Here is a 27,429-nt window from a genome sequence, read left to right on the forward strand (position 1 = left end):
TTGCCCCGAGGCCCCGCAGTTCTTGGCTGCTTTGGCAATGCGACCCACCAGCGTTCCACGTCTGATATTGCAGGGTCTTGCTTTATCCTCAAGAAGTATGGAGTGGACATTAGCACAACCTGAATCAACACAGTGTCTCTTCTGCCATGTTGCATTGGTCAGAGCAAGGCAAAGGCCAGGCTGGATTCCAGGGGAGGGCAGGTGGCCTCCACCTGTTGATGAGAGGAGCCGAGTGCGGAAAGGAATAGATGGCTCCTGTCTTTGGAGATCATCTACCACAGTCTCCCTGGTGATCCATCTCCTGACCTGAATGGTTGCACGTGGTATAGAAACGCAGGGCAGGCAGGAATGGGTCCCATGGCCTTAACCATCAGATTTACTACAAACTGCAGGGCGCCTTGGGAAAGCATGGCTGTCCCTGCCCTGGACTGTAGGGTTGGGAAGTGCAGTCGAGGTTTACATTAGTGGAGTGCTTGCTATGGGCCAGACCCCGTGCTTAATGGCGCTCTCATGTTATGAAATTATCGTAATCTTTCCAGGCCCGTGCATATAATTTCAGTGGCAGTTTCCAGGTTGTTTCAGGTGATAAAAATACAGCATGGCAGAGTTCTCACCAAAGATTCGAAAATGCCACCCACGCTTAAGATCACCAGGCCCACCATTTTCCTGCAACTGATGCAAGTTAGAAGGGACCCTGGAGGCAGGTCAGGGAACAGAGGTATCCAAAAGTAGAGTTGAGTCTGTTTTCTGTGTGGAGGGAAGTTCTCTGCGACCACACACAGACCACCCTCCAGGCCACACACACAGCTGATGCCCTTTCACCCTCCTCAGGACAAAGAAATCAGGTGGAGGGAGAGCGTAAGGTAAATACCCGCCTCTGTCCTGTGCTCACAGCGCACCTTCAGTAAACATGCGCTTAGGATAATGACCGTCATGATATTAATGTATGCAGGAATATCTGCAAACCCAGAGCTGGTGCACACACTGAAAAATCCTACTGAGGTAGCATATAACATTTTTATTGCTTTTATGTATCTTCCACAGTTTTATTGATACATAATTTACATACCAGAGAGCTCTCCCATTTAAAGTGTTCAGCTCAGTGGTTTTTAGCACACTTACCAAGTTTTGAACCATCACCTTAAATCTAATTTTAAAACATTTTTATCACCCCCAGAAGAAACTTTGTTCCCTTAGCAGTTATTCCCTATACCATGCCCGTCCCTTAGCCTTAGGCCACTAATCTACTTCCTCTCTCCATATATTTGCCTATTCTGGATATTTCATGTAAATGGAATTACACGGTGTGGCCTTTCATATAAATGACGGTTGACCTTTTAAGTTACCATTTCTTTGGTATATTGTTTCCAGGACCCTAAACACTTCAAGTCGGAGAAGACAGGACGGGGACAGTTACGGGAAGGCTGGAGAGACAGTCATCAGCCCATCATGTGTTCCTACAAGCTGGTGACTGTGAAGTTCGAGGTCTGGGGGCTTCAGACCAGAGTGGAACAATTTGTACACAAGGTAAGTGAACAAAAGAGCAGTTCCCGAGCTGCAGACAATGTAGCTACCTCTATGGTGAGCTGGAGTAAATGATGCACAGGTGCCGAGCCAACACCAGCTAACTACATCTGGACAACCCTATTTTCATGAAAATGCATTTTACAGACAGGTTGAATTTTCTTCCGTGATAGATGTTTTACATCATCTCCTACTCTGTACCTCCATGTCTGTTGTGCGTGTATATTCAGGAAGCTGGGTGTTCAAAGCATACTTCCCCCATGTGGAAGCAACCCAAGTGCCCATCAGTAGACAAGTGGGCACTAAAGCTGTGGCACAGACATAAACCATGGAATATTATTCAGCCATAAAAAAAGGAGTAAAATCTTACCATTTGCAGCCACATGGATGGACCGAGAGGGTATTACACTAAAGCAAAATAAGCCAGAGAGAGAAAGACAAATACCATATGATTTCACTTATATGTGGAATCTAAAGAACAAAATAAATCAATGAACAAAATAGAAACAGACTCACAGACGCAGAGATCAGGCTGATGGTTGGGGAGCTGGGTGAAGGGGATTGAGTACAGCTTGGTGGTTACAAAACAGTCGTGGGATGAAAGCACAGCCTAGGGAATGTAGTTAATGATATTGTAGTAATGATGGATGGTGCCAAGTGGGTACTGGAAATATCAGGGAGAACACTTTATAAAGTGTGTGATTGCCTAATCACCATGCTTTACATCTGAAACTAGTACAGAATAATGTTGAATGCAAACTTTAATTGAAAAATAAAATTAAAAACAAACAAACATACACCTCCCTTTGGCATTGGGCTAGATGTTCCAGGCATGGGTGCTTGTACTTGGTACTTGGGTGCCAGGCAGAGGCACAGGGTTTACCTGCGCGTGCAGTCCCCAAGGATAATTATCACCTTAAAGGTCCTCAAATGTAGACCCCCTAAGGTAGAGGACACCCCAAGAGACAGAACAAGAAATCCCAGGAGTCCCATTAGATGGTGCACCGCAGAATTTCTGCTCATGTAATAATTCTGTCAACAAAGAATTGTGAACAACCTCAAAACACAGATTTCAATTCTGTGCCCACTTTGGCTAAGCTCATTAACTTTATTGCAGGAATTCCCTTGCTAATGATTTAGGTTTGTTAGGGGTTTCTAACATGACCCCTGCCCTTATGGGGGGAAAAAATAGGAAATGCGTGTTGAGCATTGGCCTTTGTAACTCCTTCCATTTCCATAAAAATAAATACTGCCCACGTTGTCTCCGCATTCCAGATAGGCTGGATATCTGTTTATTTTTCCACTTAAAAGCTGATTTAAAAAAATAGCTTTCTTGAATTCTTTTGGAGGCATTGGAATTTAACCTTAATGTGCTGAGCTTTTTGTTACTTAGATGGATTTGTCTACGGGGGACAATTGACAATAAAATAGGGGGTCCAATGGACAATAAAAATGTTTAAATCTTGAATTTACTTCCAAGGAGTAGACTGACCTTGGGTTCATGATAATAGCAGACTCTGGAACAAATTTGAGACAGAGAAGTGTGCCGATCTGCTGAGCCCCAGAATTCACTCTGCCCAACCAGAGGTGGGAGCCGAGCGAAACACCTAGAAATCAAGTTCCGGGACCTCCTGCTGTCCAGCTGTGTCCCAGTTATTAAGCAGGAAGACAGTCAGGGCTCTGAGTAAATATTTTGCAGCCTCAGCTCTGTGTCTTTCCCTCAGGCTGTAACTTCCTTGACTTCCTACAACATCCCCCCTTCTTCCCCCCCCCCCCCCGAAAATGATCTTTTCCTAAGGCCACTACCATAGTGCATTTTATTATTCCCTCCTCTCACAGAGCATATTTAGATTGCCACAGGGCTCCTTGTGTTTCTTTTCTCCCAGGTGATTCTGGCTAGTTTTGAGGACCTATTTCTTTAAAACACCTGTAAGAATCACACTCTCGCGTAGGCATCGCCGTTGCCCGTTTCCAAATAGAATGAAGTGTCATCGGCGCCCCAGAACACACCTGCCCTGGCGCGGGCGTCGCTAATGAGTGTCTGAGGCCAGCGTTGGCATGGGGGCCTTTCAACACTTTTGTTTTTTAAGAATCCTTTCACAGTTGAGGGGAAGGAACGTTTGAAAGCGAGTTATTAGCACATCCTTGAGTTCCTGTTTCCAAGCAGACAGCTGTGTTGTGCTTAACGTAACAGGGTCTATTTACCGATGCCTCGATGCTGTTCTTTTGATTTCCATGAATTCGACACACTCGGCACTCAAGTGTGTTCGGCTTTGTGTTTCTTACTTTCATGATATGTTTCCTCCTTAAGCCTCACTAGATAGGCAGAGGCTGGAATAATAAACACTTTGTTATAAATGCTTCCCTTGTTTCTGCAAATTCACCAAAATTAAAATCCTTCACTTACTGAAACGTGCTCGAACCTTCCACGAGAGAGGTTTTTTGACAATTGCTGGATTTGTTGGGCAGTAAGAAAGGGATGTTGGAAGGAGAGCGTGAGCGTCCAATAAACATAAAAAGGCGTATTTATGGGGGACAAAAAAAGAATACGGTGAAATAAAAGCACATGGACAGGCTGCATGCAGGCAGACTATGTATCTATTATTTTTCTTCATCTACTGTTGCCATTACGTGTCACCATCAGAAACAGTGTCATTCCTTTTGTCTCCAGTCAGGCTTATCATCGTCATTACGTTCTGTTCTAGTTCAGGTCTCTCATTTCATCTCTTTCGATGATAGTTGACTACACTTGCTTCCCACCCCACCCCCCTTGTATTACATGAAAGTCAAACCTAGAAAGACATTTACTCATCTTGTGTCCCACACCTTCACTTATTTAAAGAAAATTAACCAAGATTTAAGATATTTCATAAGAGAAGAAAGAGTGTTGAGTGCTCTTATAAGTTACTTGCTGCCCAGAAAAGCTCTTGATTTCTAACGTGTATGACCTCCTGGCGCCAGCAAGACACACCCTTCTGCACATGAAAGGTAGAGCTTGTTTTAGGTAAAGATAAACAGAGAGAAAAACCTCAAGGTGATTAGTCTGGAGTGTCATTGCAGTCCTTGCCGTGTGACTGCCAAGTTGTTCTCATTGGTGTGTACACACCTCCAGCCCGACTTCCACGTAAGAGGGACATTAATTTACACCAAGGACATGGGAAGGGCTGAGGGTGAGCAAGTACAATATCTGTGCACGTCAGCTACAATTGTCACCCCTTAGGGACGGAGGGATGGAGAAATTTCCCATTGCCAGGATTCCTAGAACTGGGAACAATCTATTCTCCAGGTAGTTTTCATCAAACGTGGTATTATTTCTACCTCCTTTTACTCTTCCAGGTGGTCCGAGACATTCTGCTGATTGGACACAGACAGGCTTTTGCGTGGGTTGATGAGTGGTATGGTAAGTCTACTTCCCCGAATAACCCGTAGGACAGTTTCATAACGTGTTGACTTGGGCTTGCAGTCCATCTGGCTTCAGACGCTACCTAGAGAGACAACAAAGGCAGGGCTCCTGCCTCCTGGACTGGAAATAGCACAGCTCACGGAACATAATGAGGGAAAGTGTAATGATAGAAGCTTGATCAGAAAGAACGACAGCACTTAGCTCTCGAGGAAATAGGGCCTCAGTGTGTTTGATGCCTGCTTACTTGACGTGCATACAGGACTCCATCATACGCCGTTGGGTGGGTTTCAGTCTCATCCTAATTTATGCCAGACTTCAAGATCAAAGCCGTCTCCAACGTCATACCGAGTGAAAGCCATCCTTTGATTCACTCCCTCACCCAAAACAAGGACTCGGTGAGAATTCCAGGGCAGAGGTCTGGGTGCCCCCAAAACTATTGAAGTTCTGCACATTTCCAGTAAATGAAAACATTTGCCTCATCCCACAGTGGATGGACCACCCTTCCCAGTTCCTCAGCACTATCGTTTTGTCCATGGGAACCCTCAGCAGTCCCAGGATCAGTCGTCAGACGCTAGTGTCCTTGACTATAAATAGAAACAAACTCGCCCAGCTGGTGGTTTGGGTTAGATCTGATTATCCAAGGAGGTGCCCTTCTCCCTGGCCTTACCCTAAGTCACACTGGATTTGTTCTGAGTGTGAGCACGATTGCATTCTGGTGCTTTTCTGTCATTGTTCCACCAGTTCCCTTCCTCTTCAGAACAGAAATTATCAAATTTTAAGTGACAGGACAGGTTGGACTGAATGGGCAAAAGACAGTGATTGTCAGTAATGTTGTTAGCTGTTGCTAAGCCACATTTTATTTATTTATTTATTTAGAAACATGGTTCTGTAGGCCTCGGGCTTTTTATTTTTTGCAGTTTTTCCCAGCTCTGCATCTTCGTAGAAGAGACTCTTTTGAAAGATCACCACCTCCCTTAACACCCCCCTCCCAGGATGCTGCTCATCTGGCTCAGCACATGGTCACGGTGTCTCCCTAAGACCTATCTGTGATTGTTTCTTGTGAGGCAGGCGGAGGGAAAGGCTCCTGTTATTACTTCCCCTGGTCATTAAACCAGTCTTTTTGGTTGTATTTTTCTGGGGAACTTTTCTCAGATTCTTAGAGGGAGCACAGACCCCAGCAAAAGTTAAAAAAGAACTGGTCTGCCCAACTTGGATTCCTCCAAGCTCATGTTTCCTTACAACCCACATTAAGGGGGGATCAAAAGGATATTCAAAAAATAATAGGCTCAAACTGATTAGAAGCTTAGCAAGTGAAGGGGGACCTGAAGGGCCAAACATCTGCTACCTTGAGGACCGAGAAGACACGGGGCACATTAATAGACTTCTCTCCAGTGCCAGGATGCCAGAGCGGACTTTTAAGGAAACACAGCATCACACAGGGTACCAGGGTCCTGGTTCAGAGGACAGAACACTGCAAGCTTGTCCATCAGGAAAGAGGGTGTGAGTAGAGACAGGCTATAGAAGGAGAAAAAATTGTGGGTGGGCTTCTGGTAAGCGGCCTTCTGGAGTATGGAGGGTGGGGACCGGCTTGTTAAGCCAAGCCTGAGGTAAAGGGAGAGACTTTACTTTTAATATAAAAAAAAAGAAAAGAAAAATCTCAGACTATTACAGGGGCCCAGCGCTAGAGTAATGCATCAAAGGAAATGGGATGTCTCCGGTCCTAGAGACCTCACAGAGAACACCTACCTGTTTACTTTAGATGGGTTAGGTGGAGACAGAACTTGAGGAGCCGGCTGACAAAAAGCCTTTTCTGAATCTGAGTGCAGAAAACAGCATGTGGTTTAGTGGATGTAGACCGCCAGGGCGCCTTGTGCTCCCCGGAGAAGGCCTCCACCCCCTGTATCCACAGTCCTAGCCCCAACTAAAACAAGCCGCCTTTTCACTCACCAAGGGGTCTGAGAACCACCCCACCCATCATGTAAGTTACTGCTGGCATCACCCCCGGGCTGAGCTGCTTGCGGACAAAACAGTGGCTCCTTCATTACCCAGACGCAGACGCTCGATTCAAATGGATGGAAACGGCCCTGCCTGCAGAGCGTCTTCTCAGCCCCTTATTCAGGGTAATGCTGGGGGACCTTTCGGGTAAATGGGTGCATCCCTGGTACAGAAGCCAAATGTCTGCCAGGGTAGCACTTCAGTTTTGGGTACCTGAAGTTGCTTGTTTTCCTTTGGTCTATATAGCCTCAGGGAGGCTGTCGTTAGTGAACATGGAAAAGGTCCAAAGTAAAAACAAACAAATAAAAAGCAACTCTTGCCTGTAGCTTATAGCCTGGTTTCTCAAAGTGAAGTCCCTGGACCAGCAACATCAGCATCCCCTGGTCACTTGTTAGAAATTCAGATTCTCAGGCCCCGCCCCAAACCTGCAGAATCAGGTACACTGGGGTATAGGCCAGCAATCCATGTGTTAATAAGCCCTGCAGATGATTCTGATGTTCGATAAAGTTTAAGAACACCCGGCGCATAATGTGGACTGCAAACCAGATTAGATCTCCAGGAAGGACAGTTTAATTCAGAGCAAACAGGCTAGACTGAAGAATGGTAGGTGTCCTCAGGGCCAACTGCCAAACTGGTGCCTTGTGAGAATTAGAAAAGGGCGCCCCCCTTAAGGCAGATTCAGCAGGTGCTGTCAGCTTGGGGCCGAATTTTAGCTCCATTCACCTCCTGGGCTGAGTGTTCGTACTGCGCACAAACTGTACGCCCTAATGCAATGGCTTCCCCGGGTGTCTTTCTCCCTAGTTAGACTCACCGCCTCCGGTGCTTAATTAAGAGTCAAAAAAAAAAGGGGGGGACATCATAGACGATGGTGATCTTTTCTTGCCCAAGGATTTTAATTTTGTATCTTTTCCAAGTCTCAGCTTTTAACTATTTCCCGAAACAGATGTTATTCAGCTCATGTTCATGGTAAAATGGAACCATTTCCACTGTTGGAGGAGCTGAGTTTGTCTTTCAAAAGCTTGATTGGGCTTTATCCATGAGCCTTGGGTGTCTCCTGCGTGACTAGAACACTAGTCAGAGAAGCAACAACAACACATTTCAGAAGGTGGGGGCGCGGGCTATAAAAATAGGCAGCCCCGCTTCACAAAAGCATGGTTTTGCATCACAGTCTGGCAGTATTTTGAGAGAGGAGCACAGGATTGCCAGAGGGAGGCTGTGATGGAGTGAACCCTCATGGAACATCTTGGAAATCCTCACCCTTCCAAAAAAATATGGGTGGTAGTTCTGACTGGTATAGATGAAACCACCTTGTGACAATGACTTAGAAATCATCCGGGAGTCCCTAGAGCAAGCCCAACAATGAGAAGCAAGCTCAGGTAGAGAAAGAGGCATGCTTAGGGAGCATTAGCTGGTTGGGTTCACCAGGCCAGCATTTTCCAACGGCCTCACATGAACTTGAGTGCCATGGCTCTTACGCAACATTTTATGTGTGCGTGCTTATGTTCGTTTCCCTGGGGAGAGAACCCTTAACTTTCCATCCGCTTATCAAAGGGATCTGTGACCTGCCCTCCACTTCCTCAAATTAAGAACTGTAGGAAAAAATCACAACTGTAGATTATAATTCTAATGTTAGTGGTCTCAATTACATGAAAGGGTAAGCACCAAGCTTTGAGAATTGGCTACTTACACTGCAAAAAAAGTGTAGCCACCCTTAGCTATTTATAACAAACTATTGAACTTACAATCATGTTTGAAGGTTTAAATAAGGTACTTCCCAAAGGACAGCCATCATTTTGGTGGAGCCGAAGGAGCATCCAATCTAATTCATGATCACTGGAGCCACCCCCCTCATGCCCCATCACTGGAGCCACCCCCCTCGTGCCCCACCCCAAACCCAACCCAGCTGTTGTTTCAAGACTTGCAGTTCTATTTAAAGCAAGAAAAAAATGACTTCTGTTTAGGCTGAGAAGCCTGGAAGTGGAGAGAAAATATTTCTAGAAGGAAATATAACACAATGTGTCACTGGACAGGTTATTGAGTTAGAGTTGTAAGACTCTTTAAAAAAAATTTTTTTTTTTAATATATCGTTATTGATTTCAGAGAGAGGAAAGGAGAGGGAGAGAGATAGAAACATCAATGATGAGAGAGTCATTGATCGGCTGCAGCCTGCAACCCCGGGCATTTGCCCTAACCGGGAATTGAACCCTGATCGCCTGGATCCTAGCTCGATGCTTAACCACTGAGCCACGCCCGGCCAGGCTCTTTAAAAATTTTTAATTGCTGCAATGGTCCAGTACAATGTAGGAAAATTCTTGCTTGCAGACGTTTTGTTCCCTGTCATTTGTAGTTTCTCTGTGTGTTCACCTGGCTCCTGTCCTAAAGGCCTTTCAAATATATGACCTTACCTCCACTTCCTGTGAAATCGGCCCGCCTTCTTTAACACTAAAATGACGGAAGGAAAATCGCCACCATAAACAAAGTTGAAAGGCTAGGAGAAGATACTTGCAGTCTATGCAGCTAACAGAGGACGAGTATCTATAATATATAAAGAGGTCCTACAAATCAGAAACCAACAACTCAGTAGAAAAAAGGTAAAGTACAGGAACAGTAGAAAGAGAAACTCAAATGACCAGTAACCTCACTACTAATCACAAGAAATGTAATGAAAACAACAGAAGGGTACGACTTTGCCCGTCCGATAGCGATAATTTAAGGGAGTGACAACGTTTCGTTCTGGATAGGTGGAAGAACAAATTAACAGTTTTTACGAAAATGGTAAGTACAAATAACCTATGACCCAGCCACTCCACGTCTAGAAGTTCTTTCTTAAGGAGCGCGGCCCACGTGCTCATGAGTATAGGTGCAAAGCTGTTTGGTGCAGTGTTGTTTATAAAAGCTAAACATTAGGCTCAGTGTAAATGTCCGTTCACAAGAATATGCTTGAGTCAGTTGTGAACCCACACTGTGCCCAGCAGCTTAGAGTAATGAGGCAGTTCTTTGGGACTGGTATGGAAATGTGTGTGTTTTCCATTAGTGGAAAAGGCAAGCTGGAGCAATATGTATAGGACAGTATATAGTATAATATATAGTACAGTATAGTATATAATATAGTATAGTATAGTATAGTATATAGTATAGTATAGTATAGTATAATGTATAGTATAGTATACTTGTATAGTAATCGTGCTGAAATGCAATGAGGGGGTATCTATACCCCAGAATACTTCCCAGTGCCGCTTCTGTCCATCAACCTGTAGTATAGTATATAGTATAGTGTAGTATAGTATCGTATGCTGTACTATGATTCCATAAGTGTGAAAATAAATGAGACCGTGCATGTGTGTGTAGTAACATACATGTGATTTTTTTTTTTTCAAATCGGGCAACCTGTGCCTCAAACTCTTTAATAGTAGGTACCCTGTGTTTCCAAAAGGAATGAGATTTGTGGGGGAGGTAAAAGGAGTTAAACTCTTTTCTCTGTAGTCCAATACTACTTGAATTATTTCTGTGAAACATAATTCATGCATTACTTGAGCGATTCATTAGATAATAATTAGAACCCACATTTTATTTTTTGAAAAGTAGAAAATGGTCGAAGTGCACTAAGACTCATAAAGCTGAGGTAGACTTTGCCCTTACTGAGAGCCTTCAGTTCATGGTTTAGGAAACCAAAGAAGATCCACCAGTTAACAAACCCCCGGGGCCCAGCGCTGCTTTGATGAAGCCGGGCTGATGGTAGAGGAGGAGGGCCCAGTCTCCGCCCAGTCACCTGGCACAGGGGGTCCTACTCAGGCCCCCTGGGGTGTGACCTCCACAGGGTGGGCTAGGGGACGGGCTCTGCTCTGCCCTCACCTGAAGGAGGGTAAGAGAAGGAAAGAAATGACCTCACAAGAGGGCAGAGAAAGGAAATCTTGCCCCACTGAAATGCAATGACGGGGCATCTGTACCCCAGAGTACTTCCCAGTGCTGCTTCTGTCCGTCAACCTCTGACAGCCAAGTGTCAGAGATACTAGGATGCGCCTTTCTTAGAAGAAATACCGCGATAGTTCCTATGCTCTTAAGTTGGGCTCTTAGCCCAGTAGTACTTGTTCAAGACACCTTTATTTAAGAAAAGTAAATTACGACCTTTTAAATCTACAAATTTAAGGGGTGATTTTTTTTTTTTTCCAGTTTACTTGCAAAATAATTGACATAGGCTTCTTTTAATTAAGAGTTGCTCTGACACACGTAAGCATTCGCTTGCTGAAAACAAAGAGATCCCAACCTAAATGGTTAGACATCACCGATCATTGAAAATCAATCGGTAATGAAGATGAATCTTCTCCGAGAGGATAACCAGTCCTTGGGCACATGTAATTGAATTTACTAGAAAATTGATTCACATATAGATTTCAAGGTAATATACTTTGCAGAAGCAAGACATAATACATTTTACCAGATAACCTGAGCAGGAACATACATTTTCACTTGATTAGGCTCTCCATAAATTACTAAGGAATACTGACAATGTCTACTTTGTTTCCATAAGCGTGTGCGGTGTGTGGAGGGAGCTCAGGATTTAGGCAAACATCCTTCACTTCCACATCAGCAGGGACCAAATTATCATCGTCTTTTAGGGAACCACCTCACTGGAAGTGTGCACTTTTTTTTTTTTTTTTTAAGATTTTTTTATTGAATTTTAGAGAGGAAGGGAGAGAGAGAAACATCAACGATGAGAGTCATTGACCGGCTGCCTCCTGCACGCCCCCTGCTGGGGATGGAGCCCCCTGACCGGGCCTCGAACCGCGATCTCCTGGATCCTAGGTCAACGATCAACCACTGAGTCAAGCCCCTAAGGACCAGAAATAATATATATTTTTTTAATGATGGTCTTTTTTTCTTTCTTACACAAATAGTGTGTATTTGATGTAGAAAATGTGGAGAATATTGATAAGCAGAATGAAGAAAATGTTAATTACCTATAATTCCAACCCCTCGAAACAATCACGGTTAACATTTTGAAATGTATATACTTTGTCTTTTTTAAATGTATATACTGCTGTCCTGACAAAAATGATTTCACATAATATGCATAATTTTTTACCTCCTATTTTTTATTTAACAATATACCAAGGACATTTCTCTATGGTGTTAAATATTTTTCTACAGTATTTGTGTTTGCATAGTACTATCAGCCCCCTGGGTTGTTTTCAATTTTTCACTGTTATGAACAAGGCTGTAATGAGTATCTTTGTTATTAAATCTTTCATCACATCCATAAAATTGATATATCCTTGAAAGCACATAGTCACACAGTTTAAGCCCCTCTCTTAACAGTGAGCTAATTAAAGCCAAAGAATGATTTGTGTTGGAATTTACTAGAACAAAGAAACTAAAATGCCTTTGTGAGTGGGAGGAGAGAAAGTGTCTAGTGAACATAAATACAGAGAAATTTCTTTAAGTTTTAAACATTGAGCTTAAAATGACCTAAGCATTCATTCCAGGTATATTTGTGTTTAAGAAACTTTGATAAACAGCCATTGAAATTAATGTGATTGTATTGAAGGAATGTGTTGTTATTGCTAACTAAGGTGCATTTGTTCTAATCACAAAGCAGCATCTCTTTATTGCTTCCAGTCACCTCAATTTTCTAAAAGAAAAGCTTGCTCTTTGCTTGGCCAGACTGCTGCTTAGCACTCTTGATACTTACATTGCTATGGACAGCATTCTTGACTGACCGTTTCTGGGCGTGGGGGGGTGGCAGGGATCATCCGCTAAAGAACATAGCCCAGGTCTAGGTTTAGAGCCACCCTCCACCTTAGCCCCAGACCACGCTGAATTAAATTATAAACTTCAGGCAAGTCTGCCCTTGGAAATAAAGAGAATCTCACATGGCACACACACGTGGATTGATATAAAATGACACCAAACCACACGATGCAGAAAACACCTAAGAAACAATCCCAGCTGTGAGTACCCGCTCTAAACCCCCAAGGTAATTAGTGATCAGGGTGTTCAATTAACCGATCGCTCAGCATACCTTTATGGTAAAGAGGCATGAAGTTAAATTCTGCCGAGAGAGCAACAGAAGAATGCCCATCTGGGACAATTGTTGATAAAATGTAGTAAAATAACCAAGGAGTAGGGTGGGGGTGGGCAATAAAATAAAAGTATTTAAAGTGAGGCTAATTGTTATTTTTATGCACTTACTGAAACTGGACAGGTTCTATGTTTACGGTTTTTATCAGTTGGATTAGGACAGTGTTTCTCAACCTCAGCACCATGAACAGTGGGACCAGGTAGTAATTCTTCGTTGGAGGAAGGGTAGCATCCCGGTCGTGACCATCAAAAATGTCACGAAACCACCCCCCGGTTGAGAACCATCGGATTAACAGATTGTTTTCCTGAAATACTGAAAACCTGCGGGCTCGGACCCAAAATCATAATGTCACGTTCCGTTTTATTTATAGACTAGTGTGGGTGTGAGTAGTGCCAGCCACCTTCACGCTGTTAGACCTGCACTCTGACACCACGTGTCCTCTGCAGAAACACACCTGTGTGTGAGCATTGTACCCAATCTCACCTGTACCCCTGACCACCATTCCTCTGCCTCCTACGTCATGTCTCCCATAATAGCAATGAAAGTGTCCTTTCTCTCGTCCAATGCACTGACTTAAATCACGACTCTATTTGGAAGCTATGTGGAAGGTAAGTATTAAACCAGGCACACCTGAGCCCGTCCCTGCAGGGATCTTCTAACTCTGCTTTAGGAGATCTCAGGCTATGGCGCTGCCCACGTGCTCACCCTGCACCCACTTAGCTCACTTTGTAAGAGTTCCCCCTAAATAATTTCCACTCTTCTCTGTCCTAAGACTGCCTCTGACTTCACTTCCTCGGACTTACTCCCCCCTTTGGCTGGTTTAGCTAACTTTATGGTTTGCTCTTTATAAAGTTAGCGAGTCCCTGCTTCTGAAACCTCTCTTGGCTTCCGCTAAGCTCCCGTCTTTCCCTAAAGTCTCCCCATTGAACGTTTGCATTTAATAACGGAAGTTGCCGACGTCTCGACCTTCTTTCAGATATGACAATGGATGATGTCCGGGAATACGAGAAAAACATGCATGAACAGACCAACATAAAAGTTTGCAATCAGCATTCCTCCACTGTGGATGACATAGAGAACCATGCCCAGACAAGTGTATGTAGAATTTTTAAAACATGTCGCGCCCCCCACCCCCCCTTTACCCAACGTACACATCAGCTGATCTGTGAAAGACGGCCAACGCTCCATTCTCGGACTTCCACAGAAAGCGCCGTCGCCCAGGGGCTGAGCAGGGTCCAAACTGGACAGTGTCACCTCTTGCTTCCAGACATTTCAATCCTTTAAAGCCTCTTGACTTGCAGGTCTTGCCGGTCATAAGGCCAAGAACACACGGAGAGTGGAAACATTTTGTCGCACTAGTGAGTGGCCTGGCCTGTGCCAAAAAACGGGTAAAAGCAGGTGTCATGAACGCTAGGCCATCGTGCCAGTAACTTTTAGAAACACTCATTATTCATTCAAGGGAAGGCTTCTGACCCTTCTGGTCTCTTAGGTTTCCTTACATTTGCTTTGAGATGCTTTCTATGGCTCTTTATAGCTGTTCTACCCAGTCGGTTCCTTTTTACTAAGCTAATGTCAAGGTGGGTCTGCAGTCGGTTCATACGCACTGGCTGTGCAGTGAAGGTGTGAGCAGGGACTGTACCCAGGGAGCCTCGGATTAGTCCCTGGGCACTTTGGAAATTGAGAGCTGACTGTAGAGTGTTTGCCAGTATTTTTTTTAACATTTATCTTTATTGTTGGAAGTATTACAAATGTCCTTTTTTTCCCCCATTGACCCCTTGTACTAAATATCATTATGTTCATGCTAATGAAGAGGAGATACCGATGACAAAGAAAAATGTAATCACTGAGTCATTGATACATACCTTTGTCCAGAGCTGTGATCTCTGGGTGCCAGCTTGAGCCCGCATGACCCAAAATAGTACACTAATTCAATTTTTAAGAAATTGATGTTTTAGTTCTAGGAGGCTGAGAGGTGGCTGTTGTTGTAAAGGGATGCTTTGGAATTGTGAAGACCTGTTGGTTGCACTTTGGAAATCTTTAGCTAAGTTTTCAGAGCATGCCTTTGGAATGTGCCCTGCGAGGCTGCTTATTGGGTGCACGTGTCTGCCCTTGAGGGTGAAATGGCCCTAACTCTTCCTCCCCGTTTTGCATGCGGTGATTGTACTTGCAGAAAACCCTTCTCACAAGATTTAGCCCAGGTGATCTTCTGATCCTCTCTCTGCACAGACCAACTCCTAATAGGACTTCCCTCTCCCTCTCTCTCCGTTCTAAAGTTAGAAATGCTCCTTAAGGAAACTGTCCTTGGATTTTCATCACTTTCAGTTACCTTTTCTTTTAGGAATGTTAGACACTGGTTCCCCCTCAGCCGCTGTCTGAAAGCTCCTCACTGTCAGGGTGGCTAGACAAAGGAAGCCAGAGGAAAGTGGGAGACACCACGCGTCCAAGAGACACAAAGCACAGTGCTTGTCTCATTCTGAGTTCTTACAGCTCTCAGCTTAGGCTCTTTGCTTGGTTTTCTTTTCATTTTACTGTGATTACTGGTGGTAGAAGATCAGTTTACCAGGTGGTTGGTGGTACCTAGACTGGTTCTCCCCATGGGAAAGCCCGAGCATTCTCTGGCTACAACTCACAGGCGTTCCCATGACGTCAGCAAAAGATAATGCCTATCTCTTCAGAGTGGTTATTTTGTTTTTTTGGTGTTTCTTTTTTTTTAAACATATCTTTATTGATTTCAGAGAGAGGAAAGGAGGGGGAGAGAGAGAGATAGAAACATCAATGATGAGAGAGTCATTGATCGGCTGCCGCCTGCACACCCCCGACTGGGGATCGAGCCCGCAACCTGGGCATGTACCCTGACCAGGAATTGAACCCCGATCTCCTGGATCCTAGGTCAATGCTCAGCTGCTGAGCCACGCCCGGTAGGGCCAGAGTGGTTATTTTGAATGCTTACGACATTTCCCTTATTCTGTGGAATTCCTTCAAGCGGGAGACTGTTTTTCCATTGTCTCTTCTCTATTGTAATGAAAGTTGAGATCCGGAGGCTGCTGTGCACCACAAATAACCACCTGGGTGCTCAGTAAAACTTAAATCATCAAGCCGAGTAGGAACAAATTAGATGGAAATTTTGCAAAATTACCACCCATGACCAGGGCAGTAAGGAAATAGCCTCCTTTTCTATCGAGCAGTCTCGGTGCCTTCCAGGAAGGGAACTTCTCAGAGACTCCTGGAGGGACTGTAAAATCCAAATTCTGTCCACTCCTGGTGATTTCCGCCCTCTGCTGGAGGCATGGAGTAGAGCACATTTTCAGAAAGGCTGATTTCTCCAAGATGATGACCATTTATTATAGCAGAAGCAGACCCCAATTCGCTGACATTTCCTGAGAGTCTCCATTTTTTTATTTTGCAATACCTCATTTTTAAAAAACGTCGTCTCTTTTTTTAGCTTGTTCACTAGACTTAGTATTTTTTTAAAAGTGGCAAGTTCACGGGTACGATTTTCCATGTTCTCTTCTGAGTTTTATATTATACCAACACAGCCATCATTTTATATTTCCTTTTTGTAAAAACTTTCCCTTTCAGAAAATTTAGTAATTGCTTCAGGAACTCTGAAATCAGGAAATCTGCTTAAGGATTTTGTTTTTTGATAAATATTTCTGGTTTGGTCATACGATATTATGTGACCTATATATCAGAAAGGGGCAAAAGCAGGTTTACAGTGTGAGTACGTGAAGCAGTTTATTCTTATATTATTATTTTATTATTTTATTATTTTTCTGTATAAACAACTGTAAACCTACTTTTGCCATACATTTGGGGGGCCATAGATTGTTTTAATTACCTTCCCTTTATAGAAAAGATGGCCGTGTCTGATAATAGTCACACACAGCTCCGGTCTGGTTCTGTACTCCTGATAATCTTCAGAGTCAGAACATAAAATACTCATGAAGAGTGCTTTGGGAAGTCCTGGACAGGTATTCATAAAGGATCCAGAAGTTTGCCTCCGTTAAAAGGAAAACTTCAGGGTTTAGCATTTCAGTGATAATTCAGGTTTATAATCCGGAGAGGCCCCTTTCTCATAGGGTTCCTATATAGGTCCCCCTTTTTTTTTTTTAATATATCTTTATTGATTTCAGAGAGAGGAAGGGAGAGGGGGAGAGAGAGAGAGAGAAACATCAATAATGAGAGAGTCATTGATCGGCTGCCTCCTGCACGCCCCCACTGGGGATCGAGCCCACAACCCGGGCACCGTGCCCTGACCGGGAATCGAACCTCGATCTCTTGGATCCTAGGTCGCTGCTCAACTGCTGAGCCACGCCGGCCGGGCCCTATAGGTCCTTTAAAAACAGGCATAGAGATGAATCCATTCGCGTGTTTTCCAAATAACTTCTCATTATTCTTTGTCTTTTTTTTTTCTTTTCTTTGAAGACATGACAATGGATGAAGTCCGAGAATTCGAACGAGCCACTCAGGAAGCCACCAACCAGAAAATTGGCGTTTTCCCACCTGCGATTTCTATCTCGAGCATTCCCCTGCTACCTTCTTCAGTCCGCAGTGCCCCTTCCAGCGCCCCGTCCACACCTCTGTCCACAGACGCACCCGAGTTTCTGTCCGTGCCCAAAGATCGGCCCCGGAAAAAGTCTGCCCCAGAAACTCTCACGCTTCCAGACCCTGAGAAAAAAGCCACCCTGAATTTACCTGGCGTGCCCTCTTCAGACCGGCCATGCCGGCCCAAGTCAGAGTAGCTTCATACGAATCTTTCATGGGGTTTTATATTTTTGTTTTCAGGGTTGGTTTTTTTTTAAGAATCTTCTAATGTAGAAAAAGACTGCTTTGTCACTCAAACATGTTCTTTCGATCTCCGAGTGTGCATGTATGTGGTCACGTAACTTCACATATAATATGAACCCCTGAGTATGCCACACAGCATCGTATTAGATGCAAAATGTAAGACACGCAAAGGACAGAAGGCATCTTCTGTAGTCACAGCTGGAAGCCAGGGAGGAAGCCTTGTTACTGGTCATTTGATGAGGTTGGTATGGACTTCAAGGGTAAATAAATGAAAACTTTGCACCACCGTGGTCCAAGGTGTGGTAACATAGTGAAGTCAGTTTCCTCCCATCAAACCGGAAATTCTCAAAAATACTCTCAGGCATAACATACCTAATTGTTAAATTTTGAAATGCTCAGCACCAATACTTGAATACTAGTAGTTACTAAGATTCCTATTTTGGTTCCTCTGACTCAGGATTTGGGGCCTAATTAACACTTTAAATTTTTTGAAAATTTTAATTAACCCATAGAGGCTCCAAGTGCAATTGATGATAACTTCTTTATACCTTTCAGAGAATTTAATAAAGATTCCACTTGTTTCTGTCTTTTAATAACTTTCCCCGATGTGCCCTCGCGGCCTCAGAAATCTTAAGAATTACATGGGTGAATGTGACCTGAACTGACAGATTTTGGAAGCGTTGAGTTAGGAACCAAGAGGCCCAGGTGAGGCAAACATCTTTTTACTCTACAGGTACCAACAAACCTTAACTTGTCAGCTTCCATCTTCCACGAAGGATTCTCAGAATTTGCAGTTTATTGAATCGAATTCATTGACTACTTGCCCATTCAAAGAAATTCAAGGGTAGGTAGAGTAAGCTAAGAGGACTTGAACTCTGTCAGAATGTCTGCTTTGGGAAACCCTAAAAAAGAGAATTGTCTCCTATCTCCCTCCTGGTTTTACTTTTAATAACATCCAGGCTCCCTGGAACAGATTGCCCGTCCCCGGACCTTAGGAAAGACTGTCATTCTCTTGCACCTTGCTTGACATCCAAATGTTGGGACCGTCACAGAAATTGAGTAAATACTGTCAAGTGGGGGGCGAGAATGAGCAGAATTGTTGCCTCCAGTCTGTAAAGTAAAAGGGAGAGATAGAAGACGCCCCTCTGCCTGGCTTTCTCTTAGACGAGTGTTGCTACTGCAAAATTAGATCCAAGGTTGACAGGAGGCGAGATCATTCACCAAAGGGGCAGGAAGGGAACTGCCTTCGGTCTTCAGAGGAAAAACCTGCCACCTTCGCACCTCACTGCCGCTCCAACGCAGAAGGAAGGGCGAGCAGAATCTAGCGTTACTCTCGTCCTCTGTGAGAGGAAGCGAGCAAGGTAATCGGCCGCCTTCAGGCCCCCAGCTAGCTTTCTTCACCATAACTTCCAACCTCAGGAAAGGGACCTTCCCAAAACAGAATCCAAAGGAAACACAGACCAAGGAGCATATTTTCTCTCCTGGCCCCTCAGCCCGTGGGCCCTGCCTGCTTCTCTTAAGTGCTCAGCACTCCGAGTTGTGTCTTTCATGTTGACACTCCCAGGTGCAGGCGCTGGCCCCCGAGCCCAGTACCAAGTAAGTGTAAGTCATACGTCAGACTGTCCTTTCTTTATCTGCAGGTTGATATTTAGCTCGAGAAAAATAAAAAAATAAACCCAGACCTCAAGGGAAACCAGTTGCCCATAGCTTAGAGCAACGGTGCGTCTCTTCCCTAAGAAAGATAGCCTTGTAGTAAGACACCTTTGCATGGTATGGTAGCATGACTTTTGCTTGTGGGAAAGCGTAACCCTGTATCAAACCCCTTGGACTTCTCGACGGCTCCCTCTCCACCCAGTAGTGCTTAGCGAGAATGTTTGGCTTCAGAAAGCAAAATCCCATTTTCACAAGGCCTCGATCGTGTACGTGTTCGCTTACCATTTATCCGCAAGCCAAAATCAGGACGGGATGGGGTCGTTTTCTAATGGGACCGATTCATTTTGTGCAGGTTGTTCACACATCTGACACCTAGTTTTTTCCATGAATACCATTGCTCTTTGTAAAGTAGCTTCCGCTCGCAAGGTCCGCAATCCTATACGCTTTAGAAAGCTGATTTCTCATTTCCTTCTGTGAGTTTTCTTTCTCTCGTAGGCCGTGCAATGCCACCCACATCGATTACAAACTGCTAAAGATAGTGTGATCTTTATCCATCAAGTGTGTGTGCTCTTAAACTATGTTCAGTTTTCTGTCTACACATGGTTTGTGTGTATTTAATAAAGGGGGGGTGAGTATATTCCTTCGACTGCTTTGAATATTTAATCCCGTCATCACGAGCATGAATGACTCCAACCTTGTACCTGTCTTGATTTGCAAGTGTCGCTTCACATTCTCCATACATGCATTTGTTTGTTGTGGGATACAAGCGTGCCAGGAACGTGTACATAGAACATTAGCAATTCCTGTAAGGATGGAAATGAAATGGCTGCATGATGGAAACGTAGAAGAAAAATAAAAGCAGAAACTTGAATTCATTAAGCATGTTTGGGGGGAAATAGAACCTTTAACTCAGTGCCTCTGTCTGCGATGTGGGAACCTTCGACTTTGCTCACCAAAATTGTATTATACCTGTATGTATATATGTAAATATAGTATAGTGGGTCAAACACCACCAGTTAGAGGACTCCGGTAGCCAAATTAAAGTAAGTAATCCACAGAATAACACGTGCACACCATCTTCATCACTGATGTTAGCAAAGACCACGACAGTGGCTGCACATTTCATTACTTCGGGTGCATGTCACATACGAGGTGCCCCTGGGCTGCAGTCCAGCATTTGTTACTTTGACTGCTTTCCCAGGGGTAAGACGGTCTCAGTGTTTTTCCCGCATAAACTTGGTCAGAAGTTAGCTCTGAAGACGGTTTCATTTTTTTTCTTTTGGGCTGTAATCAAGTAAAAGAGGCCATGGCATTTCTCGGTCACCACCGTTACAACAGGCACAGTGTGCATTCGTTGGTGAACTAATTTGTAAGTCCTTCTGTTCGGTTTTGCATCTGTATGGGAGGAATGGTTTCAGTGTGTTTGGAGGTGTCTGTTAGCCGTGTTTTGGGCTGTGAAAATAAATCTCCAAGCGCGGTCGTGACTGTACAATGCAGGCACACAAAGCCAAGACCTCAAAAGTAATTGCGTGGTTTTCTTTCAAGACGCTGCAATAAACAGTGACCTGGAGAGTAGATTCTGACACTTCTCGACAAATCCTTTTCCTGTGACATGTCAAGGTTAATGTAGTATGTGTATTTTTTTTTTTTTAATTCTACTTTCTTTAGTAACTTCAGGATTCAGAGACAACAAGGTCACTGGCTGGTTTAGGTCGATAGGAATTTGCTTTTCAGAAGGGCCAGGGTATAATTTACATATAATGTGCAATTCGATAATCGAATAGACAAGAATTGTCCAGTTTTAGTCTCTTTCTGATCATCTGACTCAGTAGGCTAGATAACAGTCTGCCATCTGAGCCATAATTCTTGAAATTAAAAAAAAAAAAAATCTGTTGGGTGATTGTAACTGGTCATGGACAGACTCCTTCCAACAACTGATTGTCACTGAGACCGAAAAGCTGCACAGTTGCACAGCGTTGGCCCGCGGCGGCCACACCAGGCTCTTCTGCCTCCAGAACAGTCTGTTTGCATTTGAAACGTCTTTAAACTTTTTAGGAGTTAGTGCAATAAGAGGATGTGAATATGTTGAGAACCTTTCAGACGTCATTAAATGTAATTTTGTTGTTAACAAATCTTTTAGGATAAGCGTCTGGATGTCCTTGCTTAAAACTGAGTTGCAAGCCCCCCTTCAGTGTCTATGTATCACCGAGAGGAGGTTCTTTGAGTTGAGGTTCTGCCTGTTAGTGTTTCCATTTCAAGGTGGGATCCTGATTAGTGAAGGGAGGCGACAGACCACCTCCACTGCTGAGGGACCAAGGTGTGACGCACAGTGCTACAGACTGCAAGCAAACGGCGACCTGCACACATGCCCGCCTCCTGTGTCATTTTATGGCTGTTTTGTGTTTTTTTGCCCAGTTATTTATTATTGTTAATAACTTACTTTTTCTTACCTTCTGTTGTAAATAAAGTACAAAGCAATCTTCTTTCCAAGTGTGGCTTCCTCTCTCCGCTGGCCTCCAGGGAGTGTTGGCAATGCTGCGTTGGTGGGCTGGTGGGAAAGAAGTGGTCGAGGCAGGAGGAACAAGCCGATGGCTGGTACTCGGGCCCAGTTCTGGGGGACTTGCGGGCAAGGAAACCTGGCCCAATAGTCATGTGTTGCCTTCAGGGCCAGGGCCCCTGGTAGGAAAAGCCTGGGCGCCAGCTCTAACTATCCAGCCAAAAAATTCTCAAGGCAAATCTGTAACCGAGCGGGATACACAAGCTCATCCATCCATCCATCCAACAGGGGCTTGGTCCCCCTTGTCAAATGCAAGTCTACAGTCTGAGTGGTAACCAAGAAAAGTCATCCCGAAGGAATCTGTAGGAACACTACCCCGTGGGGTTCTCTCCTTGTGTGTACACGTCTTACATGTATGTTTATGCATGTGTGTGTGTTTAACTTCATGTAGTCGATCCAGGCAAACCCTGTTTTCAAGTTTATCATAGCGACTTCCTCTGCTTAATGATTAGCCCTCTAATATTCCATACTCCCACACACTCTCCCTTTTCTGTGGCATACAACCTAGTAGGATATTCCATTCAAGTCCAAACATTTAACCACCGCTGGGAAAATTAGAAATAGCTTTGTACTTTGCCTCAACGCTCTTGCTCCGGTCCCCAGCATTAGGGTCTCTCGCTAATATTGCAGCCAAAGGAACGGGACTTCTCTGGTTTATTCAGACGTTCAGTGCCTCCTCTAGCTCCCTAAGCTGCAGAACTGTTGACTGGCTACGTGCAGAAACCAAAGCATAAGGCGCGGCACTGAATTTTACAAACATCAGTTAGAAGTCGGTTTGTCGTCGCTCTCAGCGATTACAGACATTGAACGGCGCATCTTCCCTCGAGGATTTCCTGAAAACCACGCATAACTGCCGAGTTTTGTTGAGCTGTTTTTTTAGACCAATTCAGGATCGAGGTAAAAACTCGGGCTCGCGGTTATTTTAGAATCAGGGACTCCTGACTGAAACAGCAGCGTGGTGAGGAGGCAGCCTTGCCTCCGTCTCCCATCTCACTCCTTGGAAAGGACGTGAAGGAGGGTCAGCAGGCTGTGCATCAGCCCTCGAACCCCGAGCCCTGGGAGAGCCGCTCCCCAGGAACAGAGGGGTCCCGGGGGGAGGAGTGGTCGTTTCTCCCACAGAGCAAACCAGGCGGGGTAGTAAGTTTGCCCTCAAGTTAGCCTGGAATCTGACCGCAGTCTCCTCTTTTTTGTTCTCAGTATTATGTGTTCGTGGTAACTTTTTATTTCTGAAATAATGATGGATTCACAGAAAGTTACAAAGACAGGGACACGGACATGGACGTCCTGTACGGCCCTCCCCCGGCCTTCCCCAGTGACAGCTGTCACACAACAGGGCCACACACACACGTGCGTGCGAGGCTGGTGAGACCTGAATAAGCTTTAAGTGTGCAATTCAGTAGCAGTAAATACATACGATGTTGTACAATCATCACCACTGCCCGTTTCCAGCACGTCCCATGCTTCCGAAGCGAAACTGTTCCCATTAAACAGTAACTCTCCCCTTCCTTCCCTCCAGGCCCTGCCAGCCTGCACTCCGTGTTTGTCTCCAGGAGTTCGCCTATTCTGGACACTTAATAGAAATGGAATCATACAATAGTTATGTTTTTGTGTCTGGCTTATATCACTCAGCATAATGTTTTCAACATGGGTGTTATGGCCTGTATCAGACATTTTAAAGGCTTATTTTATGGGGGGGGGGGGGTGTCTAATAAGCCAGTAAGCATAGATGCTGTCCTGCGTTACATTAGAAAACGCCTGGGGGTGGGGGAAGCACTCCTGTTTCTGATGCTGTGTGATGTTGGGCAGATCGCTTCATCTTTCTGAGCTTCACTTCTCCAAGTGTAACCACACCGGCAGTAACAGGTAGCTTGTAGCCCTGGCCAGCGTGGCTGGGCTGGCTGGGCGTCATCCCGCGCACCGGGAGGTTGCTGGTTCGAATCCCGGTCGAGGGCACGTACCTAGGTTTCGGGTATGACCTCCAGTTGGGGCAGGTACCAGAACCACCAATGGATGTTTCTCTCTCACATTCATGTTTCTCTCTCCCTGCCTCTCTAAAAAGGGATAAACGAATAGTTTATTGATTATAATCAATAAACTAATTTTAAAAACCAACACAGGTAGCATATATTATGTCTCAGTGACAAACATGTACAAATAAGATTCCCAGATGGTGATGAAAGCTGCTGCTGAAGAGCCACGAGGAAAAGAGAGGCTCCGGGCACTGCAAGGAAGCTCCAGGGGCCGGGATGGCCCTTCCCCGAGCGCCTCATCATTTCCTCAGGCTCCTTTCACCCCGAGTCTATTTCCAGTGAGTCTCTTCCTTTCCGCCACAGGAGGTCACTAAAAGCAGCTGGGAAGTAGGTTAAAATGTTCTTTCTAGAAACCAGTTTGCCAAAGGAAACAAATCTAAGAAATGCAACTTTTTGGACCCTTTCTAGGATTCCAGCAACTACTAATAACTGCATGCGAGTTGTCGAATAATTACGTTTTACTCCTGTAAAGCTAGGGTGGTTAAACAAAACAATTAAAAAAAAAGTTAATTCAGAATATCTGGTGGGTCAATCGTGTGTTATATTAGATTCTTTTGAGCAACGTGTCCTGCCATTGCCAGAATATAAAAAAGGTCAAAAACTTCTCTTTTTTTTCTGATACGCTTGGTCTAATTTACATCTAAGTGGAAAAAACTTTAGTAGAAGACACCCTCCCCCACCTGAGGAGAGGTGAGACAGATCCGAAAAACGCACAAAAGTTTAACTAGAGAGACCAGCGTTTTGCAAAGCCCTTGCGGGGGTAGGGTTGCCAGATTTAGCCAATAAAAATACAGGATGCCTGGTTGAATTTAATTTCAGATAAGCAATGAATAATTGCATGGGATATATTTATACTAAAAAAAAAATGACGCTACCTGAAATTCAAACCTGACCAGTCTGCGTCTTACTGGGCAACCCCGCTTGTGGGCCAGGTAAGGATTGGATCTTGTCCATCCCGAGGACAAGGCATTAAAGGGTTCGAAGCAAGGAGCGGCTTAATCTGACCAGAATTTTGAAGGGCTCGGACAGGCTGGAGGTTGGGAGGGAGCAAGTGGAGAAGCGGGGAGACGGAAGCGACTACAGTGCTCCAAGGAAGAGACGGGGCCTGGACCTGCGGGGTGGCAGTGGAGGAGAGAGGCAGACAGGTTGAGCTATATTTAGAAGATAAAATCGACAACACTTGGGACCTATGCCCTTCCCACTGCTTCAAATTCCTTCCACGTGGATGACAAGTTGCCCCAACCCCTCCTGAAGACTGTTGGGCCCTGTGGGCACTAGGCCCGCCTCCCTGTCCTTTAACAGTTAAATCCCGTGTGCTTGCTTGGCCTCAAATCCCACATACGCTCCCTGGGTTTTGGAACTCACCAGAAGGGTGCTGGCATTAGCTCGAGAGGAGACATAAGCCCCACACTGGGACGAAAGAACTTAGATTCTTCCTCTCACTCTGATTTTTGCTGCGGGGAAGCCACCTTTATTTAGAGGTGCCTGTCTGATTTCCGACAATATTGTTCAGTTCATTGCTGTGGTCTCGACACTTACATCGACGACGTTCTGGAACCGTATGATTTCATTCATCTGCAGAACACAGAACGAAAAATGAAAACAAACTCATAGATGCAGACCACAGATGGGAGGCTACCAGAGGGGGAGGGGAGGGGGGGGCAAAACCGGTACCGGGGTGGCATGTGTGATGTGGATGGGCCTAGACTTTGGGTGGCGAGCATGCTAGAGCGTAAACAGGTATCAAATTGTTACGTTGTACACCTGAAACTTACGTTGTGTTATTAAGTGTTACACCCATAACAAAATAATTAATAAAACAAGCGCAGTATCTTCGAGGCACAACAAAGTAAAGCATAATAAAACGAGGTGTGCCTGTTCACGCAATAGTTTTCCAATCCTGGTCCTGCCCTTCGTTTTAGTCTTAGCTTTACAATTGAACATACAAATAGTAAAAAAAAAATTTTTTTTAATTTGAGATTCTAAAACTCTGGAAAACATACGTCAGAGCATCTTAGACCACAACTTCTGAATACTCTGAAGTCTCGGTGGAATATATATGTACCGCCCACCCTCTTTTCAGAATGGTCTTTCTAGAAATGTTCCTTTGGCAAAACACTTACTACATCCCACTGGCGCAAGCCACCAACTGTCACCCTTCCAGGAAACGTCCATAGCGGGTAACAGTCCCCCTTTTGAACGTGGCCGGGCGTCCTTTCCTACCCGTTATATAATTAGACTTGTTTGCTGTATATTTATCACCTGATTCTATTCTAGGAATTGAATGTGAGAGGCGGTATCTTCCCGTCTTCACAGCTAGGCAGCCAAGCAGCATGAACATGACAGTCAATCCAGACAGGACGCCACAGCTCCCAGTGAAACCACAGGGTCACAGCTGCCTTGGAAGACCAGCCCTTAAGCGTCTCTAACCAGTGATGAGGAGCCAGGCCCACTCTCACATCAGTGTTTCTCCCTCTCTCTCCCCTCCTCTCCCTTCCTCTCCCTCTCTCTCAAATCAATAAAAGTATGTCCTTGGGTGTGGATTAAAAAAAAACAAAACTTGCCCTGGCCGGTGTTGCTCAGCGGTTAGAGCATCTGCCCGAGCACCGAAGGGTCGCAGGCTTGATCCCCTGCCTGGTGGGGGCTCATTTGGAAGGCAACTGATTGATGTGTCTCTCTCACATCAATGTTTCTCTCTCTCCTCTCTCTTCCTCTCTCTCCCCCTCCCTCCCTCCTTTCCGCTCTCTCTAAAAATAATCAATGGAAAAAATATCCTCAGGTAGGGATTAAAATAAACGAAAAAACTTAGAAAAAGAGCCAGGCCCTGTTCTTGCCCATTGACCTCCACAGATGCATCTTGGAAGTGGAACATTTTGCTCCACTCTGATCTTAGGCCTGTTGCTGAAGACTCTTAGTTCCCTTGCTACAGCTGGTGGCCTTCCAAAAAGGACCGCAATCTCTCTTAATAGTTTACCAAACTTAAAAGACTCAAATTTACAGTCGGATATGCAAAGTACAGTGCCAGCTTTCTTAGCCAGGAGGTCTTACTTGTCCCAATGGATCAAGTGCACGTCCCATTTACTACAACGGCCAGCCATAGAAATGTGATTTATTTAAGGAAGCCACAGTAAACTATGGATCAGACACAACTCCTGGTGCCGAGTGCAAAGACGTGACGCGATTCGTTCTATCACACGGCATGTTTTCACCCAGTTCCTACTGCTTGCTAGGAAATGGGGGTGCAGAGGTGAACCTGACGGGAAGGAGCAGAAGTCGGGGGGCGTCCTGAACTATGGGCAATATGCGCCAAACAAGGCCCGAACCGCAGAGAAGCTGCTTTAACTATGCTGGAGGAAAAGGAAGATTTCACAGAGGCCAAGAGGTCAAAGTCACAATCTCA

At 44.8% G+C, this 27,429-nt stretch overlaps 1 protein-coding gene across 6 annotated transcripts in view; it reads left to right on the top strand.

Annotated features, from left to right (window-relative positions):
* Positions 1-20,079, top strand: part of PITPNC1 (phosphatidylinositol transfer protein cytoplasmic 1) — a 190,203-nt gene extending 170,124 nt beyond the window's left edge. For 3 of the 6 annotated variants that reach the window (XM_081162712.1, XM_081162711.1, XM_081162714.1), the window contains 4 exons: positions 1,372-1,527; positions 4,861-4,924; positions 13,978-14,096; positions 17,427-20,079. In XM_081162712.1, the coding sequence (XP_081018838.1) occupies positions 1,372-1,527; positions 4,861-4,924; positions 13,978-14,096; positions 17,427-17,432 (345 nt within the window). In that variant the 3' untranslated portion in view covers positions 17,433-20,079. The remainder of the gene's footprint in view (positions 1-1,371; positions 1,528-4,860; positions 4,925-13,977; positions 14,097-17,426) is intronic. The other 3 variants (XM_081162710.1, XM_081162709.1, XM_081162713.1) reach the window with 1 other exon arrangement.
* The last annotated feature ends 7,350 nt before the right edge of the window (positions 20,080-27,429 follow it).

This window comes from Miniopterus schreibersii, assembly GCF_964146895.1.
Source record: "Miniopterus schreibersii genome assembly, chromosome: 16".
In the NCBI taxonomy this organism is placed as follows: Eukaryota; Metazoa; Chordata; class Mammalia; order Chiroptera; family Miniopteridae; genus Miniopterus; species Miniopterus schreibersii.